The sequence below is a fragment of the Hakea prostrata genome, chromosome 2 (genome assembly GCF_041222555.1).
Source record: "Hakea prostrata isolate BN-2017 chromosome 2, UWA_Hpros_2, whole genome shotgun sequence".
Taxonomy (NCBI): Eukaryota; Viridiplantae; Streptophyta; class Magnoliopsida; order Proteales; family Proteaceae; genus Hakea; species Hakea prostrata.
In genome coordinates this window covers 26,202,807-26,226,908 of record NC_142601.1, presented here as the reverse complement: position 1 = coordinate 26,226,908, position 24,102 = coordinate 26,202,807, and the positions used below count along the sequence as shown (strand labels likewise).

The 24,102-nt window shown below is 38.4% G+C and overlaps 2 protein-coding genes across 2 annotated transcripts in view; both read right to left on the bottom strand.

The window, feature by feature from the left end:
• The window catches only part of LOC149024153 (RING-H2 finger protein ATL80-like), a 42,702-nt gene that overhangs the window by 7,685 nt on the left and 10,915 nt on the right, over window positions 1-24,102 (bottom strand). The window lies entirely within an intron of this gene.
• LOC149024154 (uncharacterized) lies at window positions 21,009-23,701 on the bottom strand. The gene is made up of 3 exons (XM_089142895.1): window positions 22,503-23,701; window positions 22,331-22,406; window positions 21,009-22,198 (listed from the first exon to the last, which is right to left on the bottom strand). The coding sequence occupies exons 1-3, from the start codon at window positions 22,638-22,640 to the stop codon at window positions 21,741-21,743; spliced, it is 672 nt and encodes a 223-aa protein (XP_088999021.1). The 5' UTR covers window positions 22,641-23,701; the 3' UTR covers window positions 21,009-21,740.

Here is a 24,102-nt window from a genome sequence, read left to right as displayed (position 1 = left end):
AAAAAAAAAAAAAAAAAAAAAAAAAAAAAAAAAAACAAAACAAAAAATAAAAAAACTGTTGATGCTACTCCATCATAGGTACACACTGGTTATCCATGTGCCCATTACCTCTGACTGTAGCTCAGTTCTTTATGTCATGGTTCTGATTCAATCACGATCCACAATGGAACAGTTTTGCCAAACACTAGTACTGGTAGCACCACTTTCTTTCAGTGAAATCTTCCATGTCCATAATATTCATATAATTTAGAGCAAATTGCCCTGGCACCCCAAAATGGAGGCTTTAAAGCAATGACACCCCACTTTTTGTTTAAAAAAACACAGACACCCCAATTCATTAAAGACATAAGTTCATTCTGTTAGTAAAACAGCTAACCCACTGTTTATTATTCTTTAATTCCAAAAATGCCCTTACCAAAATCTGAGGAAAAAAAATAAAAAACTAACAACAATGTCTTCATCAAATAACCATCGAAGACGGAAGAATGTCTCTTTTTTTTTTTGGGGGGGGGGGGGGTAAATGAGAATAAGATTTCTTGGAAGGGTATAATAGTCTTTGTGATAATATAACTAACCATTCTAATAGAATAGGACCTATGAGTTTTTCAAACAAAAAGTGGGGTGTCAATGCTTTAAAGCCTCCATTTTGGGGTGCCAGTGCAATTTGGTCTATAATTTATTATTTGTTCTCTCAATGATAACAAGGTCTAACGTGAGTTTCACCCTAATTAACTATTGTGTGAAGGATCCATCCTCGGGGAAGGTCCTCCTTCAAGGTCCGATTAAGAATGGCTTATATCTCATGGTCCTCAGTCTTGCTGATCCATCTTCCACCAACCTTGCAATGCCTCAAAGCATCTTCACACAGTAGCATCCAGACTGGACCACCATTCCTCTGTGACTGTTTGATGAGTACTTCAGCAGGTTTCTCTACCTGTTAGCTATGACCTCCTTCAGGAACCCTGACATGTTTGTTCCATCAGCAAGGTTCACAAGTTACCCCTTCCAGTCTCCACATCTCACACTGTTGCATCTTTGGGTCTGGTGATTTCTGATCTTAGGGGTCCCTCCCCTTAGTTGTCTCTTGAAGTCTTGATGGTTATCGGTATTATGTGATTTCTTGGATGCTGGAACACACTTTGTCTGATACTACTACATTGCAAATAAGTCTAATGTCTAGAGTGTGTTTTAGTTGTTCAAGGTAATGAGAGAAATAAAGTATGGGACCAGCATTAAACAGTTCTAGTCTGACTGGGGAGACAATATCGCAAACTCTGTCAGCTTTAGCAACCTGCAGTGTTCTTCATGGCCTCTCCTGCGCCCATACTTCTGTGCAGAATGTCAGTGGAGAGGAATCATTGCCAGATTGTAGAAAATGGTTAGGCCCTACTGTCTTGCAGCAACCCTCCTCTGCAATTCTGGTCTCATGCCTTTGTCACCAATGTATATTTAATTAATCATTTTCTGACTACAGTACTGAACATGGACAACCCATGCCTTTTTGCTCATCAACCAGATTATGGGTTCCTAAAGACTTCTGGGTGTGCCTGCTCCCCCTCTTAAGACCCTGAAACCATCACCAGCTTCACCACCACTCCAAACAATGCCAAGTCAATGGCCATACCCGTCAAAATAAGGGATAGAGTTGTTACAGTCCTCTCACCAGTATGATCATCTTCTCTTATCTTTTGGTTTTTGATGAGACTATCTTTCCTTTCTTTCCTTCTCCATCTTCTTGTTAAACCGTTTGATTTTCTTCCCATATTTCCAGTGCATCTATATTCCGTCCCTCTTTCACAGTCTTCTACAATTTTCCCCAATCCTTCTCCTCTCTATTCCTCAGTTCCCCCATTTCTATTCACTCCCAACTTCCTTGTGTTTTCTAGGCTTCACCCCAGGTTAGGCCCTCTTCTATTCCTTCTCCTAGGCTCTCTTCACCTTCTATTGAGCTTGCTCCATCTTGTAGTCCATCCTCCTGTGAACCTGTTCTCTCTCTGCTCCCTCACTTCATGGACTTGGACTGTTGGGCACTCCTCTGGTCCGCCCCAGGATTCCCCCACTGCTAGGGCTCCTCAGTTGGCCTTGACCCATAATATTCCTTAGTCACTCCCTGCAATTGCTTGTACTGGCTTACCCCATCTTCTTCTATTATTGCTGCCCTCTCCATACGCACTTATCCCAAGATACCCATGCTTGAGGTTGGATTCATAGACCTTGTATTCCCCAATCCACAATAACAGTAAACATGCCTTTCCATTAGCTTTTCTCTTTGTTTTTCCCACCCCTGATCAAACCTACTATACAAGCATCTAAATTCCCTGAAGGGCAGGCAGGAATGGCTGCCAAGTTCGACGCATCACTACAGAATTGGACATGCAAAATACATCCTGGCCGCAATCTTACGTTGGGTCTGGTAGAATTTCAGAATTTTATATTACTTAGAGCAGAAATGTCTGATTAAAATGTTTGAGCATATGCTTAGTAGTTAAAACCAATGAACCGCTATTTATCTCTTAGATTCTTTGATCAGCTTGCATTCTATTAACCATGTAATGGAGTGCAGAGAGAGGCGAAAAAACTCCAGTCTCTCACGATAAACCCTAGTTTTTTCTAGCCTTCGTTTCATTGACCTTCCTTTACCTCTCCTCTTCTGTTCATTCAATTTCATGAGGCATTTGGTGTCCTAAGAGTAGCTCTATCAAATGCAGCTGTTTTTCTAGAAGTTCCAAACAGGAACGTCATTAATTTCATCTTGGAGATATTCTTTCTCAATTTTGTCTGGGAATCACAACCAGAGGAAGCTTTTGGAAGACCTGAATGTTTTCTTTCCGATTCAGGTGGCCTTCTAACTTCCTTTTATAAACCTGCGGTTTGTTATATCCCCTTGTTATCTTAGGGCACCTTTTTCCTCCCCCTGAGGCTATTTCTAGCCATGGCTTAGTAGCTCAAGTAGATCCTAGCTCTATTTAATCCATGGTGGTTCCAGTGATAGCCTCCTATTGTTTGTATAATGCTCATCTCAAATTTAGGGCTTTTTGCATCATTAATCATAATATCTTATCTATTAGGGGCTTTGGTGTCTTTATCAGCTTTGAATGTAGACTCCAGTTTCTGATCCTGCGTGTGCTTTGAGAAGCTTTATTTTGCCTAATTGGGTGGCGACCTTCTTACCTGAATGTTCTGTCTATGTGACGTTTGGGGTTTCATTTCTCTAGGCCCTATATATATGCTTTGGGTTCATGGTGATGCGTACCAAGTCCTCTTGTTTGTTTGCTGGTTGTACCACCCCTGTCTTAGACTCCATAGTTGAACCTTTGTTCATTATTGTTTGAAGGGTCTTATCTCGAGCACGAAACAACATTTTGCCGAATTTCGGTTGTTTCAGTGAAAGGCGAACCAAAACATGAGCCGAATTTCGAAAAAACAGAATATCGCCGAAACTTTGGCGATATATTGCCGAATCGACTGATATATCGCCAAAATATCGATATTTTGCCAATTTCTCGTGCGATTCTATAGTGGACAATGGACAATCTTACCAATTCTGTCCCAATGATTCAAGACTCTAAAGGCAATGTACCAAATGTGATTAGGGAGGAGAATCTACATAGAATAATTTCAGGAAATAATTCAAATTTAGGAAGACATTTTATAGCAAAATCTTCAAGATTAATGAGCAATCTTACCAATTATATTCCAGTGATTTAGGCCTCAAAAGTCAATGTGCCAAATGTGGTTAGGGTCCTTAGGGAAGAGTATATACAAGAAAGAATTTATGGAAACAATTTAAATTATGAAGGGATGAAAGGATTCTGTAATGGAATCTTCAAGTCAACGGGTAAACTTTCCAATTATGTATGAATGATTTAGGCCTCAAAAGGTAACATGTTAAATGTAGCTATGAATGAGAATTTACATGGAAGAATTTATACGAAATAATTCAAATTTACCAAATTGGGCCCAAAATGACAAAAAATACCCCCCAAAATGGAGGGTCGAAATCTGCCGAAATTTGGGCCAAATCTCGCAGAAATTTCAGCGAGATTTCACCAATTCGCTCGGTTTGCCAGGTAGCGAATCGTGGCGAACTTTTGTTCCTTGATCTCAAGTTGGTGCTAGACTGATTTGAGGATCCAAGGTTCCTTTTTGGTTGATTTCCCATGCTAAATGTAATCAATAGACTTTCCCAAATAAAGGCATTGGCTAGGAGGCTTCCACGTGATGAGTACGGAATCCTAGCCTTCTCTGGTTTTCATCTTCTTCCTCTCGCCATTCTGTTTTTCTTTTTCTTTCTCTCTAATCTATAATTATGAATCCTTTCATGACTCCTTTTACTTGTGTCCCCAACGTCTTTATTAATGTTTCTTTCACCTCAACCTTTTCTTCTAAGTTAGACCTCCAAGTTAGACATATTGAACCTGAGACTCTTTTATCCTGCAAGCTCAAAGCAATGATGTCTAACCTCCGGTACTCTCTCTTAGAAGGGGTCCCCGAAGGCATTTTTGTTGACCTCTTTGCAATTTTATTCACTAAGGCTTCAATGGTTGGCCGAGTTTCAACCATCCAATGCTCCATGAAGATCATAAGCTTTAACTGTCGTGGATAGGGTCATCCACTGAAAAGGAAAGAACTGAAAGTAAAAATCTAATACTTTAGACTCAATATCTGCTTTTTGTCTGAAGATAACTCTAGTAATCTTTGTCATCATTCTGTTTCTAAATCCTTGGGTTTCAGTAACTTTTTGTTTCTCCTCCAGTAAGAGGAGTGTTTGTGAAATTTAAAAGTAACCGCAAGCGCACGGTATCGTGTAGCTAACGGGTCGATCTCAATAAGATGTGCCACTTATAATTCAACTTCTTAATAGTAATGCGAGAGTGGAATGATTCAATTTTTGTTAACTAATTAACTAAACTAAACGATCCTAATTTATACATCTAATGCAATCGAATTGAAACGAAAAATAAATTAAACACAATCAATGCATAAGTAAAAGACAGGAAAAAAAATGCGAACAATAAAAATTAAAAGGAAAAGGAAAGTGATCCGAGTGTCAGCTCTGGATCGAGGGAAGGGGAGTATAATAATAATGACTTTGACCGTGGACCCTTTGCCGTAGCATACAGTCCACCGATCAGGGGCATGGATATTAAAGGAAAAAAAAACAGTGCAGAAAGTAAATAACAGAAAGTAAATAATAAAGCAATAAAAGGAAAAGGAAGCCTTAACCAAAAGGAGGCACGACTATAGGCATCTCTAATCAAGGATCCAGGGGAATGGAGAACAATAAATAAATGCTTAAAGTAAATTGCAGAAAGTAAATAATAGAAAGTAAATTGCAGAAAGTAAAAAGAAAGCCTTAACCAAAGAGAGGCACGACTGTAGGCATCTCTGATCAAGGATCCAGGGGATGGGAGAACAATAAGTAAATGCTGAAAGTAAATCCTAAATTAAGAATATGGAGGGGTAGATAGAAGCGGGAATGGAAGGAGGAGAGAAGATTAATAAAGAAGGTTACTTACTTGCGAATTGAACAAAAGATTCGAATCTCAACCAACCCTAACAACCAGATCTAGATCTAGAATGATCTAAATCTGCAATTGCTAGACCCAGAAAAAATGAATCTAAAAACTAAAAACTTGAAACTTGAACTTGAATTGCATTACATAAAAAAAAAATTAAACCTAAACATTCAATCTAGAAATTTAAATCTCACAAATGCAAGCAAAGAAAACTAGAGAAAACCTATATAAACTGAAGAGAGAAGCAAGAATGCTTCTACTAAGCTCTAGAACATGTCCTCCTTTGATGGAGTATGCTCTCCTTTTATAGAGTTTACATGAGATATGAAGCACGGCTGAATTTGAATAAAACTCAGGGTTTCTATCTGACTCAGCCAATTAGGGTTTTGACGTACTAATCGCGCCGACTTAGAGAAATCAGATGCATCATTCCACCGTTGGATTTGAGGTTTAAGTAGTCGTGAAGCTCTCCTCCAAAAATCAGCAAGATCGGACATCGGATGACCGTTCGATGAAGGGTTTGATCGAGACTGGACAGAGGCATTCAAAAACGGGATTTTTCCTCTTTTTCTTTCTGAATATAATTATTTTTCCTCTTTTTCTTTCTTTAATTAAATCCAAGATAGGAAATAAGATATTGAGGTATGCAAGGACTCTTTTCCATTTGGACTCTCTCAATAATATCTCTGTAGATTTGATTTAAAATCTCAGCCGTAGATCAAATTTGCCTTCTTTATCTCTTCATTATTTTGGAGTTGGCCCATAATCACACATCTCTAGCCCATCATGCTCCAGATCAGGTCCATTTTCGCATTTGAGAATTTGAATGGATTTCTTGACGTGTAAAATAGCATGGTTCAAGCCCAAAACTCCAAATATTTGCTTAAATCTTAAAAAGTCCTAAAATCTGCAAAAACAACATAAAACCCAAGGTAACTCCACTCTAAGTGTATAAAATGCATGCTTTATGCCCTAAGATTTCACACATAAATGTGCTAATCAGATTCCCCCACACTTAGACTAACCTTGTCCTCAAGTAAAAATTAAAGAAAAATACAAATGCAGGTAAGAAACTAGTGCAACAAAATAAATCCTAACTCACTTTCGTAGGAATCACGGTTACACTTAGCATGTGCAACAAGCCTTTAAACCACTAGGTTACCCCTAGAGGACGAGTTTTGTCTCATGGATGTTTGCAGTGAATATACATCCAAAATTCCAATTCAGCTCAAAATAAAACATTGCAAATTCCAACTCTAACAATTGGTAAGTACTCATACAGGATCAATAGCTATGACAATTTTTCTCAACATTGATTTAGGATCCCCCACACTTGAACTTTATTATCCCATATTGATTCTTGAGACTTAGCATATATCTCAATCAAAGACTCACCTTATATCTTTCAAGTACACCTCTCCTTTAAGCAAAACCACTCATAAAGTAAGGGGACCAAGGACTAAGGTTTTGAAGTATTTTTGACCAAACAATTTTACTAAGGCATTGATGACACTTGTATTTATTTCTCTCTTTTCTTTTGAGTAGTGAACTCTACTTTACTCCACTACGGTTGGCTTGAATGACATGGTGGAGCAAACACTAGAAACCCAAGTTACTTTGTAGCTTTGCTTTGCATATGCCCACATAGACAGTGATGCGAGAGTTCTTTTCAATAATCTCCTTCCTAAGAGTTTCGATCAAGTCACCTCGATTCCTGAGTCGGAGTGCCCTGTCTAGTTCCAAGGAATTCAACTTTTACTTTCTACTCTTTTTTCTTTTTCTTTTTCTTTTTCTTCTTTTGTCATGCCATACACAAAATTGATCTCAACTTCTAGCCAAAGAAACAAGGACCCACAAAACTCATAAATGGTCCAACGCCTTAAGTTAAGGGCTTTTTATTTTTTTAAGGAATGTCTCATCTCAACATATATACAAGTTACCTTCCTCTTAACAGGGTTTTTATGTGTTCATGATGGGTACCAAAATCACTCTCATTTCACACATCATAGCAATTGAAATAATATGTATACTAACCAAAAGTCAAAGTTAAAATCTACAACGAAGCTATACCCCCCCCCCCCCCACACTTAAGTAATGCAATGTCCTCAATGCATGCATGCTAAACAAGGAAGACAAATGAGGGGTATGCCTTTCAGTCAAGATGTGCTTATCATGGGAAGCTTTAGTCTTATCTTCAATATCAATGTATGATGAAGAAGGCACTCCAAATAAGAAAAACCGTGAATCGAAAAATCATCTCTAAAGATCTCAAGAAAAACATTCACAATGTTAAAGAAAATTCTCATCATACGTTGAGGTTCTCTAGAAGGTTTTGCATCTTTCATAAGATGAATATGATGTTGTTCAATGGAAGAGCTTAGACCTTTGATATGAGTGACAAACCAACCCAATGCTTCTCTATTATCATTCAACAGTGTGATCAACTCTTCTACTTTGTCAGAAGTTAAATCAGAGACAAAAATGACAGGATTATCTTGTCCCAGGAAAGCATACTTCAAATTAGAAGGCAACTCTTTCAATTCTAGCTTGGGGGGTTCAATTATTGAAGGCTTAGGAATGGAGATGGAGATGGATAGAGGTTTAATAGGCTCCAAAGGTATATGAAAATTTAAGACTTCAGAAAAGAAAGTTTCACTATCATCATCCAACATATCCATACATTCTTGAAATTCAAAATCAAAATCAATCTCAAAGTTGGTAATCACATCATTAGGAAAATCAAAAAAATTCCTCAAGCATATTGATCTCTTCTTCTATTTGTGGTTGTTTCCCTATCTTTAAAGGGCGTACCCAGTGCCGAAGCTCCCACACTGTGGGGTCTGGGGAAGGGACTTTCTAGGCAGCCTTACCCCTGCTTTGCAGAGAGGCTGATTCGAACCCACGACCTCCAGCGCACAAATGGAGAGACTCCACCATTGCGCCAGGCCCGCCCTTCAGGTTGTTTCCCTATCTTTAACATATTAAATTCTACAGTTTGATTTCCAAAAGATAACCGTAAGAGGCCATTTCGACAATTGATTAATGCATTACTAGTAGCCAAAAATGGTCTTCCTAAAATTATTGGGATTTCATCCTTGATTGAAAAAGGTTTAGTATCTAGCACAATGAAATCAATTGGAAAAAATAAATTCTCCTACTTTCAGTAAACATCTTCAACCATCCCCTTAGGAATCTTAACTGACCTATCTGCCAACTGAAGAGTAGTTCTTGTTGCTTTCAATTCTCCCAATCCTAGTTGCTTATAAACATGGTAAGGCAAAAGATTCACACTTGCACCACGATCAAGTAAAGCATGTTCAATGTGTGTATTGCCTATAACACAAGCTATGGTGGGCCTCCCTGGATCCTTATACTTGGCTGCTACAGGTTGAGTAATTATGGAACTAATGTTACCTACCAAGAACGCCTTTTTAGGAATGCTAGTGATTCTTTTATGAGTGCATAAATCTTTCAACACTTTTGCATAGGCGGGGATCTGGGATATGGCATCCAAAAGAGGGATATTCAATTCTATCTTTTTGAAGACATCAAAATTTTTCTCCATAGTTGCAGTCTTCTTCTTATTAACTAGACGACTAGGATAAGGAGCCTTAGGAACATAAGGACTCTCATTTGAAATTTGTTCTTTTCTCATAGTTTCTGATAGTGGTTCACCAAACTTAGGTACTGCTAAAGCAACTGGCTCATCCTCAACTTCTATGGGTTCCTCAGACACACTTTTATTAGGACATACTCGAACATTCTCCTCATCACAGTGGTCACTAATCTCGCTCTTTTTATTAATATGTGACTCACCTGTTAAATACCCTTTCCCACTTCTCAATGCAGACACAGAATTAATTAAAGCTAAAGAAGAATGGGAGGATTCAACTTGGTTGACTTGATTTGGTGGTCTTTGTTGAATCTAAATCCTAGGATTTAACTCAGGTTGGCTAGGCATTTTACCTTTTTCTCGCTCAGACAAAGCACTTGCAAAAGTGGAAATTTGTTTTTCCATATTATGCATAGAAGTCATGAAGGTGCTGGAAAGTACTTCCATATTCTTCTCTAAGGAAGAGATACGAGAAAACTCTGGATTGTTACCTCTGTTGAAACCAGGTGATGATTGATTTTGTGCAATGTGAGGCATATGAGGCACAATAGGTGGATTGACAGGCCTAGCTAAATTGGCATTCTGGAAATTTGGGGCTTGAGGGAACTGGACATTTTGATTATGAGAAAATTGGGCACTTTGTTTTTTAGGGGCACCAAAGTGATTTTGTGTGGAATAATTGCTTAATCCATTTTGGTTTTGCCCTTGAGACCATGAAAAATTAGGATGATTCTTCCTTCCAGGATTATATGTGTTACTGTACGGGTTTGGAAACATCGCACTACCATTTTCATGTTGGCCTCCAAAATAGATAAGACATTCCTCAATTTCATGTGTAGGAGACTGACACTATGCACACATAGCAATAGATTTGTGAATAAAATGTGCTTGACTTGGTGGTGGTGGTGCAGCTTTAACTACCAAAATCTCTAACTTTTTCAAAATACTATCTATTTGTGTTTCCTTATGAACTTGGCTATCAACAAAATATCCCCTACTAGTCCTTTCAGATTCTTGGGTTGACTCCCATTCTCTAGTTCTATCGGCTAGGTCTAAAAGAAATTCCCAAGCTTCGGAATCATCAGTGAATGATGTAAATCCTGTGGGGCACATAGATTCTAAGAGTTGCTTTGTTTGATAATCGATACCCTCATAAATGCCATAATTCTATACCATGGTGAGGGCATTCTTAGAGAAGGCTTTGGAACCTCTCCATTATCTTAGCAAAGGACTCATTGGGTTTCTGACGAAATTGAAGAATATCATTTCTTATTTTCTTCATCTTAGAGAAAGGAAAGAATTTTTTCAAGAATAGGACAGTAAATTGTTCCCATGTGATAATGCTATCCCTAGGTAAGCTATAAAGCCACTTTTTGGCTTGGTCCTTTAATGCAAAGGTAATAAACCGTAGTCTTACGGCATCATCAGTGAGTTGTTGTACCTTCATAAGGACACAAACCTCCTCAAACTCCCTAAGGAACAAATATTCATCTTGATCAGGTAACCCATGAAATTGGGGTAACATAGACAAATAATGAGATTTAAGCTCAAAATTATTACCCCTTACTTCAGGCAAACGTATACAGGAAGGTTGTGCAGATCGGGTTGGATAAAATCTATCCCTAAGACTCTTAGGTGGAGGTAGGTCTTCCATGGTCAAGTTAGACACTCGGACAATTCTATTTGTAGAATCACGAGTACAGACATACATGCACTAACTCCCTAATGCAATTAATGGCTCTTATAAAATAATGAGATTTTTTTTTAAATAAAAATAAATTAACTAAAGAATAAAACAAAATAAAATAAAAACAAAAGTAGTGAATTTCCCACCACAAAGATTAAAACAATGATTCCAAAGCTGTAAGGTTGCCGTATAGCTGAGCGTTGTATAGGTTTGACAGCAAGGGAATCCGTATAGTCTTCGGAGCCACCTACAATCGAATCCTGGGGATTCTGCAGTAGAGTGGGGACTACTATACGTTTTTGTTTCTACTCAAGTTAAGAGTAATATCTTTGAATTTTTTTTTTTTTAAGCACTTCGATTTACCTAAGAATGAAAAAAATAAAATGGACTAATACCTCCCCGGCAATGGCTCCAAAAACTTGTTTGTGAAATTTAAAAGTAACCGCAAACGCACGGTATCGTGTAGCTAACGGGTCGATCTCAAGGAGATATGCCACTTATAATTCAACTTCTTAATAGTAATGCGAGAGTGGAATGATTCAATTTTTGTTAACTAATTAACTAAACTAAATGATCCTAATCTATACATCTAATGCAATCGAATTGAAACGAAAAATAAATTAAACACAATCAATGCATAAATAAAAGACAGGAAAAAAGTGCAAACAATAAAAATAAAAAGGAAAAGGGAAGTGATCTGAGTGTCAGCTCTGGATCGAGGGAAGGGGAGTATAATAATAATGACTTTGACCGTGGACCCTTTGCCGTAGCTTACAATCCACCGATCGGGGGCATGGATATTAAAGAGAAAAAAAAACAGTGCAGAAAATAAATAACAAAGCAATAAACAAAGCAATAAAAGGAAAAGGAAGCCTTAACCAAATAGAGGCACGACTGTAGGCATCTCTAATCAAGGATCCAGGGGAACGGAGAACAATAAATAAATGCTGAAAGTAAATTGCAGAAAGTAAATAATAGAAAGTAAATTGCAGAAAGTAAAAAGGAAGCCTTAACCAAAGAGAGGCACGATTGTAGGCATCTCTGATCAAGGATCCGGGGGATGAGAGAACAATAAGTAAATGCTGAAAGTAAATCTTAAATTAAGATATGGAAGGGTAGATAGAAGCGGGAATGGAAGGAGGAGAGAAGATTAATAAAGAAGGTTACTTACTTGCGAATTGAACAAAAGATTCGAATCTCAACCAACCCTAACAACCAGATCTAGATCTAGAATGATCTAAATCTGCAATTGCTAGACCCAGAGAAAAACGAATCTAAAAACTTGAAACTTGAAACTTGAACTTGAATTGCATTACATAAAAAAAATTAAACCTAAACATTCAATCTAGAAATTTAAATCTCACAAATGCAAGCAAAGAAAACTAGAGAAAGCTTATATAAACTGAAGAGAGAAGCAAGAATGCTTCTACTAAGCTCTAGAGCATGTCCTCCTTTGATGGAGTATGCTCTCCTTTTATAGAGTTTACATGAGATATGAAGCACGGCTGAATTTGAATAAAACTCAGGGTTTCTATCTGACTCAGCCAATTAAGGTTTTGACGTACTAATCGCGCCGACTTAGAGAGATCAGATGCATAATTCCACCGTTGGATTTGAGGTTTAAGTAGTCGTGAAGCTCTCCTCCAAAAATCAGCAAGATCGGACATCGGATGACCGTTCGATGAAGGGTTTGATCGAGACTAGACAGAGGCATTCAAAAACGGGATTTTTCCTCTTTTTCTTTCTTTAATTAAATCTAAGATAGGAAATAAGATATTGAGGTATGCAAGGACTTTTTTCCATTTGGACTCTCTCAATAATATCTCTGTAGATTTGATTTAAAATCTCAACCGTAGATCAAATTTGCCTTCTTTATCTCTTCAATATTTCGGAGTTGGCCCATAATCACACATCTCTAGCCCATCATGCTCCAGATCAGGCCCATTTTCGCATTTGAATGGACTTCTTGACGTGTAAAATAGCATGGTTCAAGCCCAAAACTCCAAATATTTGCTTAAATCTTGAAAAGTCCTAAAATCTGCAAAAACAACATAAAACCCAAGGTAACTCCACTCTAAGTGTATAAAATGCATGCTTTATGCCCTAAGATTTCACACATAAATGTGCTCATCAAGGAGCTCGAGGGCTTTTGTTATGTTGGGATAGCTTTATTACTGTTGATCTGATATGGCAGTCTACTTGGTGCATGCACGTATTAGCTACCTTTAATTCCATTTGATGCAATCTCACTTTCTCACAAGACCGAATGGCAAACTCTCCATCATCTTTCCTCTTTGGCTTCTTTACCTTGTGCAATAGGGGGAGATTGGAACTCCTATCTTCATGTGAATGATGAAAAAGGTAGTATTCCACTCTCTCCCATCCAGCTCTTTAACTTTAACAAGTTCTCTCTGAAAGCAGATCTGTGTACTGTTCATTCATTTGGGAAGCAATACACTTGGTGTAACAAAAGAAAAGGGAAACATAGAATAGAGGGTAGACTTAACAGATTATTAACCAATCCAGCTTGGAATTCTTTATTCCCAGAATCTCATGTTCATCACATTGTGTCGACCTTTTCAGAACATGATCTTCTCATATTGAACTCAGAAATTTCTCTTCACCTTCATAAAGAAACCCTTCAGATTTGAATCCTTTTGGATTCAAGAATCTTCCTTCTCTCATGTAGTACAGAGTGCATGGTCTAATTCCCTCACTGGCTTCCTTCTTTTACTCAATAATCTTCATAATGTGCACAATGCCTTTTCCACCTGGAATAGAGATGCGGTAAGGAATCTCTTTCATAGAGAAAAACACATCAGGGATCTTCTCCATATCCAATATTCTTCTACTCAAAGAAGAGGAATTTCTTGGAAGTAGGAACATTGAAGAGGAACAACTTTTAGTTTAGCTGAAACAGGTTCTTTCTCAATTTGAGTCTTTGTGGCATCAAAAATCCAGAATTAACTGGATTAATTGTGGTTACAAGAACTCTAGATTTTTTTCACTTATCCACTATGAAAAGGAGAGCCTGAAATAGAATTAAAGGTATCCATTATGAAGAGCTTTACCTCACTGAGCAAGATCAGCTAGCTAACACATTTCAAGCCCATTTCAAAGCAATTTTCACCTCTTCTTGTCCTTCATTAGATCCTTCATACTTTGAACCTATAAAGTGCAGATTCAAGGAGGAATTCTCAGCTCTCTCTCGACTCCTATCCCTAACCTTGAGCTTAAAAGAACAATATTCAGTGTCAATGGCAACAAATCTCCAGGTCTAGATGGTCTTTCTGGTATTTTCTCAGTCCTCTAGGGATCTCATATCTAAAGATATCATCGGCTGAGTAAAATCCTTTTTTAATTTGGGGACCTCACTTCTCAACTTAATCAAACCTTTATTTCCCTTATACCATGAGTTGAGACCCCTTCTATTGGAGATTTCAGACCTATTCGTCTCTGCAATGTAGGATATAAGATCATTACTAAGATCTGAGCCAACAGGTTGAAAACCCTTATGTCATCATTGATCTCTTTCAACTAAAATGGTTTTATTCATGGGAGACACATTCAAGATCACATCCTTATAGCCCATGAAATGACGCACAAAATCCATCTTCACACATGGAGGAAAAAAGGTTTGATGACAGTTAAGCTTGATATGAGTAAAGCCCATGATACGCTTGGATGGAACTTCATTGAAACTAAACCTGGAAAAGTTTGTTTTCCCTGATACCTAGATCAAATGCCTCATGTATTACTACTTCACAGCTTTCCATTCTTGAATTTTTCTATACTACCATAGGCCTCAAACAGGGTGACTCCTATCCTCTTACATCTTTGTAGTTCGTGCTGAGGTTTTGTCTTCTCATCTAAACTTAGCACTTCACAAAATTTGAAGGATATCAAAGGATCCTGCCCCCGCGGGGGGGGGGGGGGTTGTTCCATTTGGCTTTTGCAGATGACTTGATCCTTTTGGGTCAAGCAACCAAGCATGAGGCAAGAATCTTTCAAGATACTATGCAAATTTACTGTGCAGCCTCAGGACAACAACTCAACTTCAACAAAACCAGGGCTCACTACAGCCCTAGTACCTCATCATCCATGAAAAGCTTTCTGAGCACTTTCATTTCACTCCTACCTCTGATTTTCATGTGTATTTGGGTATACCTCTTATCAGTGGCAAATTGAAGAACATTCACTGTCAGTCTCTTCGATCTCAAGAGTAAATGATAAGCTTAAGGGTTGGAAAGCCAAATGGCTAACTGCAACAGGAAAATCTGTCCTCGTACAATCTACTTTACATGCTCTCCATTCACAATTCATGTCTTGTTTCAAAATTACTTCTTTTATTTCCAAAGATCTTGACTCAGCTTGTAAAAGCTTCTTTTAGTCAAATGGGGATTTGTCTCTTCTGCATACCCTTTCTTGGTCGACAATTTTTAAGTCCAAAAGAAGTGGAAGGCTTAATCTCAAGCTTATGGAACCCACGGATCAGGCCTTGTTAGCAAAAAACGCTTGTGGGCTACTTCAGCCTAATTTGTCATTGTGAGGCAGAATTATCAAAGCTAAATACTTCCCTCACTGTTCTTTTTTGGAAGCTCCCCCTTACCCTTCAGCCTCTTGCAGTTGGGAATTCCTTTTATATGCCTGAGAAATCCTATATAAGGGTCTCTAGAAAAGAGTGGGTCATGGAACATCTATATATTGCTGGAAAGACAATTGGATTCCTCAGACTTCCCAACTTACAGCACCTTTTCCTTTAGCCCCTCAGTCTCCTATGCTGGTACCGGATTTTATTGACCATTCTTGGTATTCAGAACTTGTAAACCACTGTGGCCTGATGAGCTGGCAGAAAATATTCTGAGCATCCCCCTCCCTTTGCATTCTACACAGGACTCATTTATTTGGCCTAGCAAATGGTTAGTTTTCAGTGGCCTCAGCTTGTTGGCTAGCCTGCGCTGATTTCAATGATAAACCTAACATTATGTGGTTAAAATTGTGGCATTTACCATTGCCTCCAAAGGTGCTTCATTTCTAGTGGATACTGCTTCATGGAAGGCTTCCTGTGGGGGAAGCTTTAAGGAAAAAAGGCTGTGCTCATTATGATCTTTGCACACTATGCTCAACAGTAGGGCTTGATAAAGACCATGTGTTCTTCACTTGCCCCTTATCCAAGAATGTTCAGAAAGAAATTCAGGGAGTCCTTTGGAATTCAACTCATTCAATTCAGCAGCAAACAGCAAGTACTATCAATGAGATGAAAGTGAAAGGTAGCCCTTCTTACTCTCTACTCTTACATTTGATGATTTTTTGGGTTCTGTGGATCAACTTTACCAGTTCCTTACATGGCAAGCCTAGTAAAAGCCCAACTAAGCTGATACTATGGGCAACTCAACTTGCTTTGGATTTCAATAAAGAAGATGCTGGAAAACATTGTAACAAACACAGCAGTTTGATTAGACGGAAAGCCCCTCCCCAGGGATGATTGAAGTCAATTTTGATGGCTTACATAGTCTTGAAAAGAACAATTCTGGTTATGGAGGAGTTGGTAGAAATTCAGATGGCCGTATGCTGTTCTGTTTTGCTGAATTCAGTGGACACCAGGATTCTATAATCGGAGAATGTCTAGCAGTAAGGAAAGCATTCATTATAGCCCAAGATCTGCAATTTCAGAAACTACAAATTGAAGGAGACAACCTGGGAACCATCAACATCATCAACAAGACCTGGTCTACCATTCCTTGGAGCATACATCCCATCATCCAGGACTTCTGGAACCTCAGTCTTAACTTTCCAAAATGTTGAGTTCCTTCATACTTTGAGAGAGGGCAATGTAGTGGCTGATTGCCTTGCTTCTCATGCTGTTAAGACTTCTTCCCTTTTTTTGAAATTCTTCTCCCACCCCCTTTCTATGTTATCCCTCGTTAATAGATAATCTAGAATGTAAATTTCCTTGGGGTTTTAAGTTCAAATAGATGCATATTTTACCAAAACATTCAAAAAAACATGTCTTTGTTTTATTTTATTTTAGAAATTAGTTAAGTCGGATACCTAATTCCTACTTCCTTTTAGTTTCCTTATTTAAATTAGAATCCTAGTTAGAGAGTACTACAGATAAGAAATATGAATTGTGTTTATGTTTGTGAAAGCTTGTGTCAGTGTGACCGGAGTTTGCGTGCACCTTTCTCTCCCCCTCCCCCCTTCTTTACCTCTCTTGTGCAATTTCCACTCCCCCTTTCGTCCCATTCTTCTAATTCTCCCTCCATAAAAGCCCACCATAGCATAGTGTACATTAAAATAGCTTTTTTGCATTAAGCATTATGCCAATGCCTTGATTGAGCATTACAAAGGCAAGATCATTGCCAAGGGTTTTAGGCAAAAGGCTGGTGACACATTCAATCCCATGGTGAAATCCACCATTTATTCAGCCCATTCTATCCCTTGTTGTCACTTCCATCAGGTTTACAGCAATTAGATGTCAAGGATGCAATCCTCAATGGTTACCTCACCAAGACCCCAGGTTTGAGGATAATAGGTTTCCTGATCATGAATATTAACTATATTGTTACCAAAAATAATAAAAAAAGAAGAATATTGACTATATTGGTCTTTATGGGCCTGTTTGCCGTGTTTGGTAATACTTCTAATGTAGTACTGCATTTGATTGATCAAAACAGTAGGCAAATAGGATCTTTCACAGGGAATAATTTCAAATTTAATAAACTTAAGATAAACAAATTCAGATATGAAGGTAGGCTGAAATTGGAGTGTTAGTACAAGGATATTAGCTTAACAACATGAATTGAATAAGTCTTCAAAACTGGGGCAGAACTATGAAGAAGACATGGAAGGAACAATATAAGAGAATTGATAGAAAAATAAAAACAACAAAGTACACCCGGGCTTCACACCACAAGGTGGATCTATTGGATCGAACACCAATCTTCCTTGATCAAACACAATGATTTTTCAAAGAGGAAATAGCTAGCTAACAAGCAATTTGATTTCAACGATAAGGGTTGAGTTGTGTCCTCACCCTCTTACATAAGTCTCTTTATATAGCATTCTAAAGATAAACATCAATTGTAACATCCAACCACTAGCTAACACCACCTACCTATTAATAACTCAACTACTACCTAACTCTCGACAAATGAAAACTCCTTTGACAATGAGTTCTTTTATATTCAAAGCACAACCCTTTTTATTAACTTTTCAAGAACTAGACTTAAGCTTAGGTCTAGACCATGGAGACAAAATATGTGGCCTAACTTTAACCCACTAAAACAGTCCTAACCCATGAAAGCCATGGGCTGATTTGAGTGATAGCTTTAGGCCTTTGATGGGCCTAACCCATTGGGCTTCTTATTTCTTGAATATGTCTTCAATTCTGCATCAACTTCTATTCTAAAACACATGTTTGTCACCTAAATTTTTTTCTATTTCTATGCTAAAAAATGCTTTGAGCCATAAAACTAATGTTTGGAAAACCTGATCCAAAACTCTTTTTCAAAGGCAGAGGCAAAGGTAGAAGAGGGAGAGTTAGAAGGTATTTGCTCTTCACTATTCTTTGTTTAAGCTTTTGATAGAAATCCTCAGGGAAAGAATGTTTTATTTGGACGCGGTTTTTTCATCTTTAAAAAAGCAATAAAAATTTGAAGAATTAGAGAAACAAGGGTCTTAGTGTTTCAAAATTCTTGTTTCTGGCAAGGAAGAAAATTCGACCGAAACAGGAATTTCGACCTTGCAAAAGGCCTCATATGGACTCAAAATGATTTGGATTCTTGTATATTACCTATTTCAAGCATAATAAACACAATGGAACTAGTGTTTTGTAAAAAACAAAACTATTGAAAATTTATCATTCAAGTATACTAACAAATGATTGGTTCCGACAAGTGCAAACTGTATTGCATACATGCATAGAATCCAAAACATACATGAATTGTTTGGTAGAATGGTTACATATACAACAAGTCAACAAAATAAAATGACCGACTAGATCAAGTGATGGTGTCTCAAATATATTAAGCTAAAGCCTATATATCATATATACATAAAATAAAAATACATAATTTTAGAAAATAATTATTAAAATAAAAAAATGAAAAAATGGTAGCAAATAATAAAAAGATAAGTTTAACAAAACACAATTATAGATCATAGTCCTAGGCTAAACATATATTAATTTCAAGGCAATACAAGATCATTTAAGGCATAAACAAAACAAAAATAAAAAAAGGGGAAGTTTGGAACTGTTGGGTGTGGCTCATGCTTCATATTCTATTGTTGTTGGAGTTTCCTTTGTAGCTGTTGTGGCTTAAGAGGTGTTTGGAGGCAAAAAATGAGCAAAAGTGGTGTTTGAAGGCAAAGGAGTAGTGAAAATTAGGTGAAAATGGGATAGAAATCAACAAAAGCTAAGGAAAAACAAGTTGGAATGCTGATATGTCGAAATTTTGGTCGAAATGGTCGAAATGGTCGAAATTTCGGTCGATACGAAACGATATGGATACATTTCGTGCCTACTACTACATTTCATTTCGATTTGGATTTTGCAAGGCATTTCGATCGAATTTTCTTCCATGGTTTCTGGCACCCAAAAGGGTCTTTGTTTCATTAGCACATAAAAACAAATCAATACATACCCAAATGGAAGACTCCTTTTTTCCATTTCACAGCACAAAAAACCATGAGAAATAAGGAAGAAAAAGATTATCAAACAGACACAAAAGCCCAATTCTGTTGTTTGCATGATTTCCTTCTTACCATTTGTTCTACAAATTCAAAGACTAATGCATCTTTGTTTATTATCAGTACTCAAGTGTCTTAGTCTATCTTTTAGTGTATGATGACATTATCCAAACAAGCAAAGATCCTACTCATATTGGATCCCTTAGTCTATCTTATATTGTATGCTGATATTCTCCTGACAGGCAACAATCCTACTCATATTGGATCCCTCATTACATGCTCGTAAAGGAATTTGCACTCAAGGACATGCGTATTCTATGGTATTTTGGGGGATAGAGGACTACCCTACCTTACATGACCTTCTTATTTGACAACAAAAATATGCCTTATCTCAGGCTGCAATCTACGCCAAGCACTTGTTCCTTGTTCCACCTCTGTCCGATTGTCTTACCCATCTACCGGAACCAATATAATATCACAATGTTGTTGGGGACCTTCAAAGTGTCGCCATAACTCACTCTAATGGTTGCTTTTGCTGTGTGATAAGACACTAATTTACCATAGGGGGTAGGAGAGTTGAAGGGATCAAACCCATCCCAAACATGTGGGGGACAGAATCAATTACAGGGACGGGTGGCTTAATCCTATTTGGGAGCAGCCACTCCTATGTTGGCATACATGGAAAGCTTTTTTTTTTTTTTTTTTTTTTTTTTTTTGGGGGGGGGGGGGGGGTGGGAGAGGGGTAGGAGTTGTTTTAGGCTATATTTAGGGAGGTGAGGGCATGGTGGGAGATCTCGCTCTCGAGCGAGATCTTGCCACTCAAGAAAAGTGAGATCTCAACCGAGATGGCGAGATCTCGGTCGAGATCTACCAAAAAAATGGCGGTAGTCTCGGTGGCCCATCTCGGTGGGTTTTAGGACTCTGGTTGGGCTGAAACTTGGTATTTAGCCTATTTAAGGCCTTTTGAACACATTGGTGGCCTTAGATTTGTGAGAAAATAACCCTAACTATGTCTCCTAATTCAACCCTATGTGTAAAACCGAAATTCTGTGAAATGCAAGGTTAGAGACTTAGAGTCTTAGTCTCTTAGAGTCTTAGAGAGTCAGAGAGAGAAGTGACAACATGTAATATTGTAATGTAAAGATATCAAGTAATTCAAGTTAATGAGTTATCATTTATCAACTATCAAGTATCAAATACAATAACATTACACCTCAAGTATTCAAGTCAACAAGTGATCAAAGTTCAAACTATCAAAGATTCAAAGTAATAAATTGTTAAATACTTAAATGTCTTCAAAATTTTACAACCATAAGAATTAAAAGATTACAACTTACAACTTACAAGACTAAGAGTCTAAGACTAAGAATGTCAAAACTCAAAATTACAACTTACAACTTACAACTTAAAAACTTACAAGACTAAAACTAAGAGTATGACTGTACGAGTATCACTCAACATTCTGCATCAATTGATTCTGAATGGTAGCCACATATGACTCCCAAGTCAATCCATCATTGAAGTATGTCACATATCGGTTTATATGGAACTGATATGTCTCCATGTCAGAATACTGGAGGAATAACACTCTGGGATAACCGTCAATCATGGGTGGGTGAAAAGAGCCATTGTTGTTGTTGTTGTTGTTGTTGTTATTCATATTGTTATTGAGTATATGGGTAGGGGTTTTTAAACCACTCAGTTAACAACCCACCTTCACTCCCATATGTGTACTCTCCAGTGCAAGGGTCTTGAGGAATAGTATGACCTCCATAAGAAGAATACCCACTGTAATTTGACCCGGTGGAGTGGTCCCCGATGACTGCCAACTGTTCAAACTCTGTTGTTGTGAATCACTCTGACCATGATCTAGGCTTATGCTTCCCATGTTGAATTCAAGATCATGCATGCTCGCATCATCATTCGGTTGCCCTTGCCCCTGGTTTGATCTGCTCTTCCTACTCCTAGCATAAGTCCGAGAGATCAGGGAACTGTGGGTCGCATATGTCAGATGACTTGGACCTGGTGGAGGTGAATCAGGTGACTCCCTTTGTTGATGCTAACTTCCACCAGAAACACGACCAGCCTGACTGCCTCCATGACTCGAACTCAATGGCTGACTTGGGCCACTTGGCCCTCTGGTATCATCGGCATCATCTAAATCCCCACTACTAGTTGTCACCTCAGTTGTTTCAAGTCAACCAGGTGGCTCCTCAAATGGTACAATTGGTCATCCTTCTGATGCCGCTGCAGCAGCCTGACCCTCATCAGAAGATACGTGCTCAGCCACAGCATCTGGGCCCATAGCAGCAGCAATGGTAGGATCCGGCTGCCCTCCTGGCCCATCCAGCACTAAGCCACCTCGATCCCTAACCCACTGATATATGACATCATCTTCCTCATCTTCTGCGGGGGGCTCATGGAATACATCAGTCAACTCAATCGGTTCACGATTGTCGTCATCTATATCATCTTGTATGTGCCCTACTCTCAATCTCATGTTGTAATGCACATACACTAAGTCCTCGAGCCTCTTACTCCCCAATATATTCCGTACCTTACTATGGATGAGCGAGAAGGTGCTCCAGTTCCTCTCGCAACCAGAGGATGAGCAAGTTTGTGAGAGTACTATAATTGCTATGTCCCTGAGATTTGGCGCACTAGTTCCATATAGCACCCACCAGTCAACTGCATAACCAAAAATAAGAATGCATTAGGCAAGTAAATCTTTATATTTATATAATTTATCAGTTATCATTTATAGAGTTATAGTCTATAGACTTATAGACTTAATAACTTATAGAGTAGTGGACTATTTACCAGGATCAGTTTTTTGCCTAGTTGCAACTGCAGAAGGCTTTCCAAAACTCCCAGAGGCATCCCTGAACTCCCTGATCTGTACACCAATTCTTCAATTATTGTATTATCCTATTATGTATATGCTTAATGCACTAATGCAAGAAGTTTAAGAAACAATTGAATAAGTTCTCACCTCTCCATTAATTGTCCCTTGCATGACGGGAATTGACACAAGCTTCTCCACCACCTCTTGCACCGCAATCATCAGCTGTACATCAAGCCCCAGATCATTCTTGTAATGGTACTTTGGGTTGAGGTAGTAAGCTTGCATTGTGGAAATAAAAAATTTGGTTAGTGATTTGGTTGTTTACTTGTTTATAAATTATAAGTTATAACAAATAAAGAATGTAAATTAAAGTATACAACAAAAACTTAAAGACTTAAAAGTGACTCACCAGCCAAGTGCAAAGGATGCATCAAGTGCATCTCCCATCTATATCGATGATCCTCTCGTAGGATTTGAAGGTGCTAGGGGCAGCAGCTCTAACCAACTCTTTCATTTGCTGGAGGGTAGCATATATGTGGGGCATTGTGGGCTTCTTCTCCGAATCCACCATCCTTAAAACAAACACAATAGGCTCTATAATGACCCAGTGTCCTATTCAGCTGCCTCTAAAAGGAATCATCAGCAATGGTTTGTTGGGCTAGTACTGCATCAGGATGGCTAGATGCACGCCAACCAAACCAATCCTCACTTGCAAACATGTGCCGAAGACCCACCACTTTCTTCTGGAAGCTTTTTAAGGCTACATAGTTGGTGGCGAATCTAGTCAATCCAGGTCTGACTAGATCACCCTTACAGTGGTTCCTCATCATCTTCAGCACATAACCATGGTTATAAATAAAATTAGTAACCCTTGTAGCCTCTAAACCACAGTATTGATTGACTTTCTTTTCCCCAAGTCCTTCAACATAAGATCAATCGAATGAGCTGCACATGGTGTCCAAAAGAGGGGGATCCTGCTGCTCTTCTTTCTCATCAACATTTCTCCAGCTTTTTTGAAGTTAGCACCAATATCTGTGACAATTTGGACAACATTCTTTGGCCCTACCTCAAAGACCACCTCCCTAAGAAGCTTGTAAAGGTAGTCAGCATCTTTGATCTTATCTGAGGCATCCACCGACTTAAGGAAGGCTGTCTTTCCATTGCAGCTTGCCATGAAATTAATGATGGACTGTCTAGTAGGACCAGTCCATCCATCAGCCATCACAGTAACACCATATGTACTCCACTTTTCCTTTAATGAACCACTGTATTCATCCACCTCCTGTTTTACCTTGGGTAAATATTTATTCATTACTTCCCAAGCACTTGGGCCTTTAACCCCTACACCTGCCCTAGCAACTGCATTAATCATCCCTTGATAGTATAGTGTTTTGGCTATATTGGGTGCAATGTTGTTGTAGAGCATGAATTTGCTGACCGCCAACCTAGCTTCCTCCTCCCTATTGCCTTCTTTACCTCCAGCAAACATATATGGAATGCTTCTTTGATAGATGTCTTGTTGCTTGAAGAGGGAGGGGTCTTGGTCAAATGTGGAATCATAATGTCTAGTCTTCCTCCTCCTCCTTTTGGTCCTCTCAGTCTCAGTTCCCTGAAAACTATGTCTAGGTGGCATGGATGCCCCTGACCCCGAACCACCTGCTCCCCTTGTCTGTTCATATTACCTCACACTCTCAACATGTAAGGACTGTCTGCTAGCTTCCATTGCAGCCTTCATCTATCTCCATTC

Bases quoted from the DNA above. Each gene is read 5' to 3' on its own strand.
- LOC149024154 (XM_089142895.1), bottom strand. From the start codon at position 22,640: ATGCAAGCTTACTACCTCAACCCAAAGTACCATTACAAGAATGATCTG. The intron at 22,407-22,502 runs GTGAGAACTTAT...ATTGGTGTACAG, and splicing joins AAGGGACAATTAATGGAGAG to ATCAGGGAGTTCAGGGATGC. The intron at 22,199-22,330 runs GTAAATAGTCCA...TTGGTTATGCAG, and splicing joins TAGGCAAAAAACTGATCCTG to TTGACTGGTGGGTGCTATAT.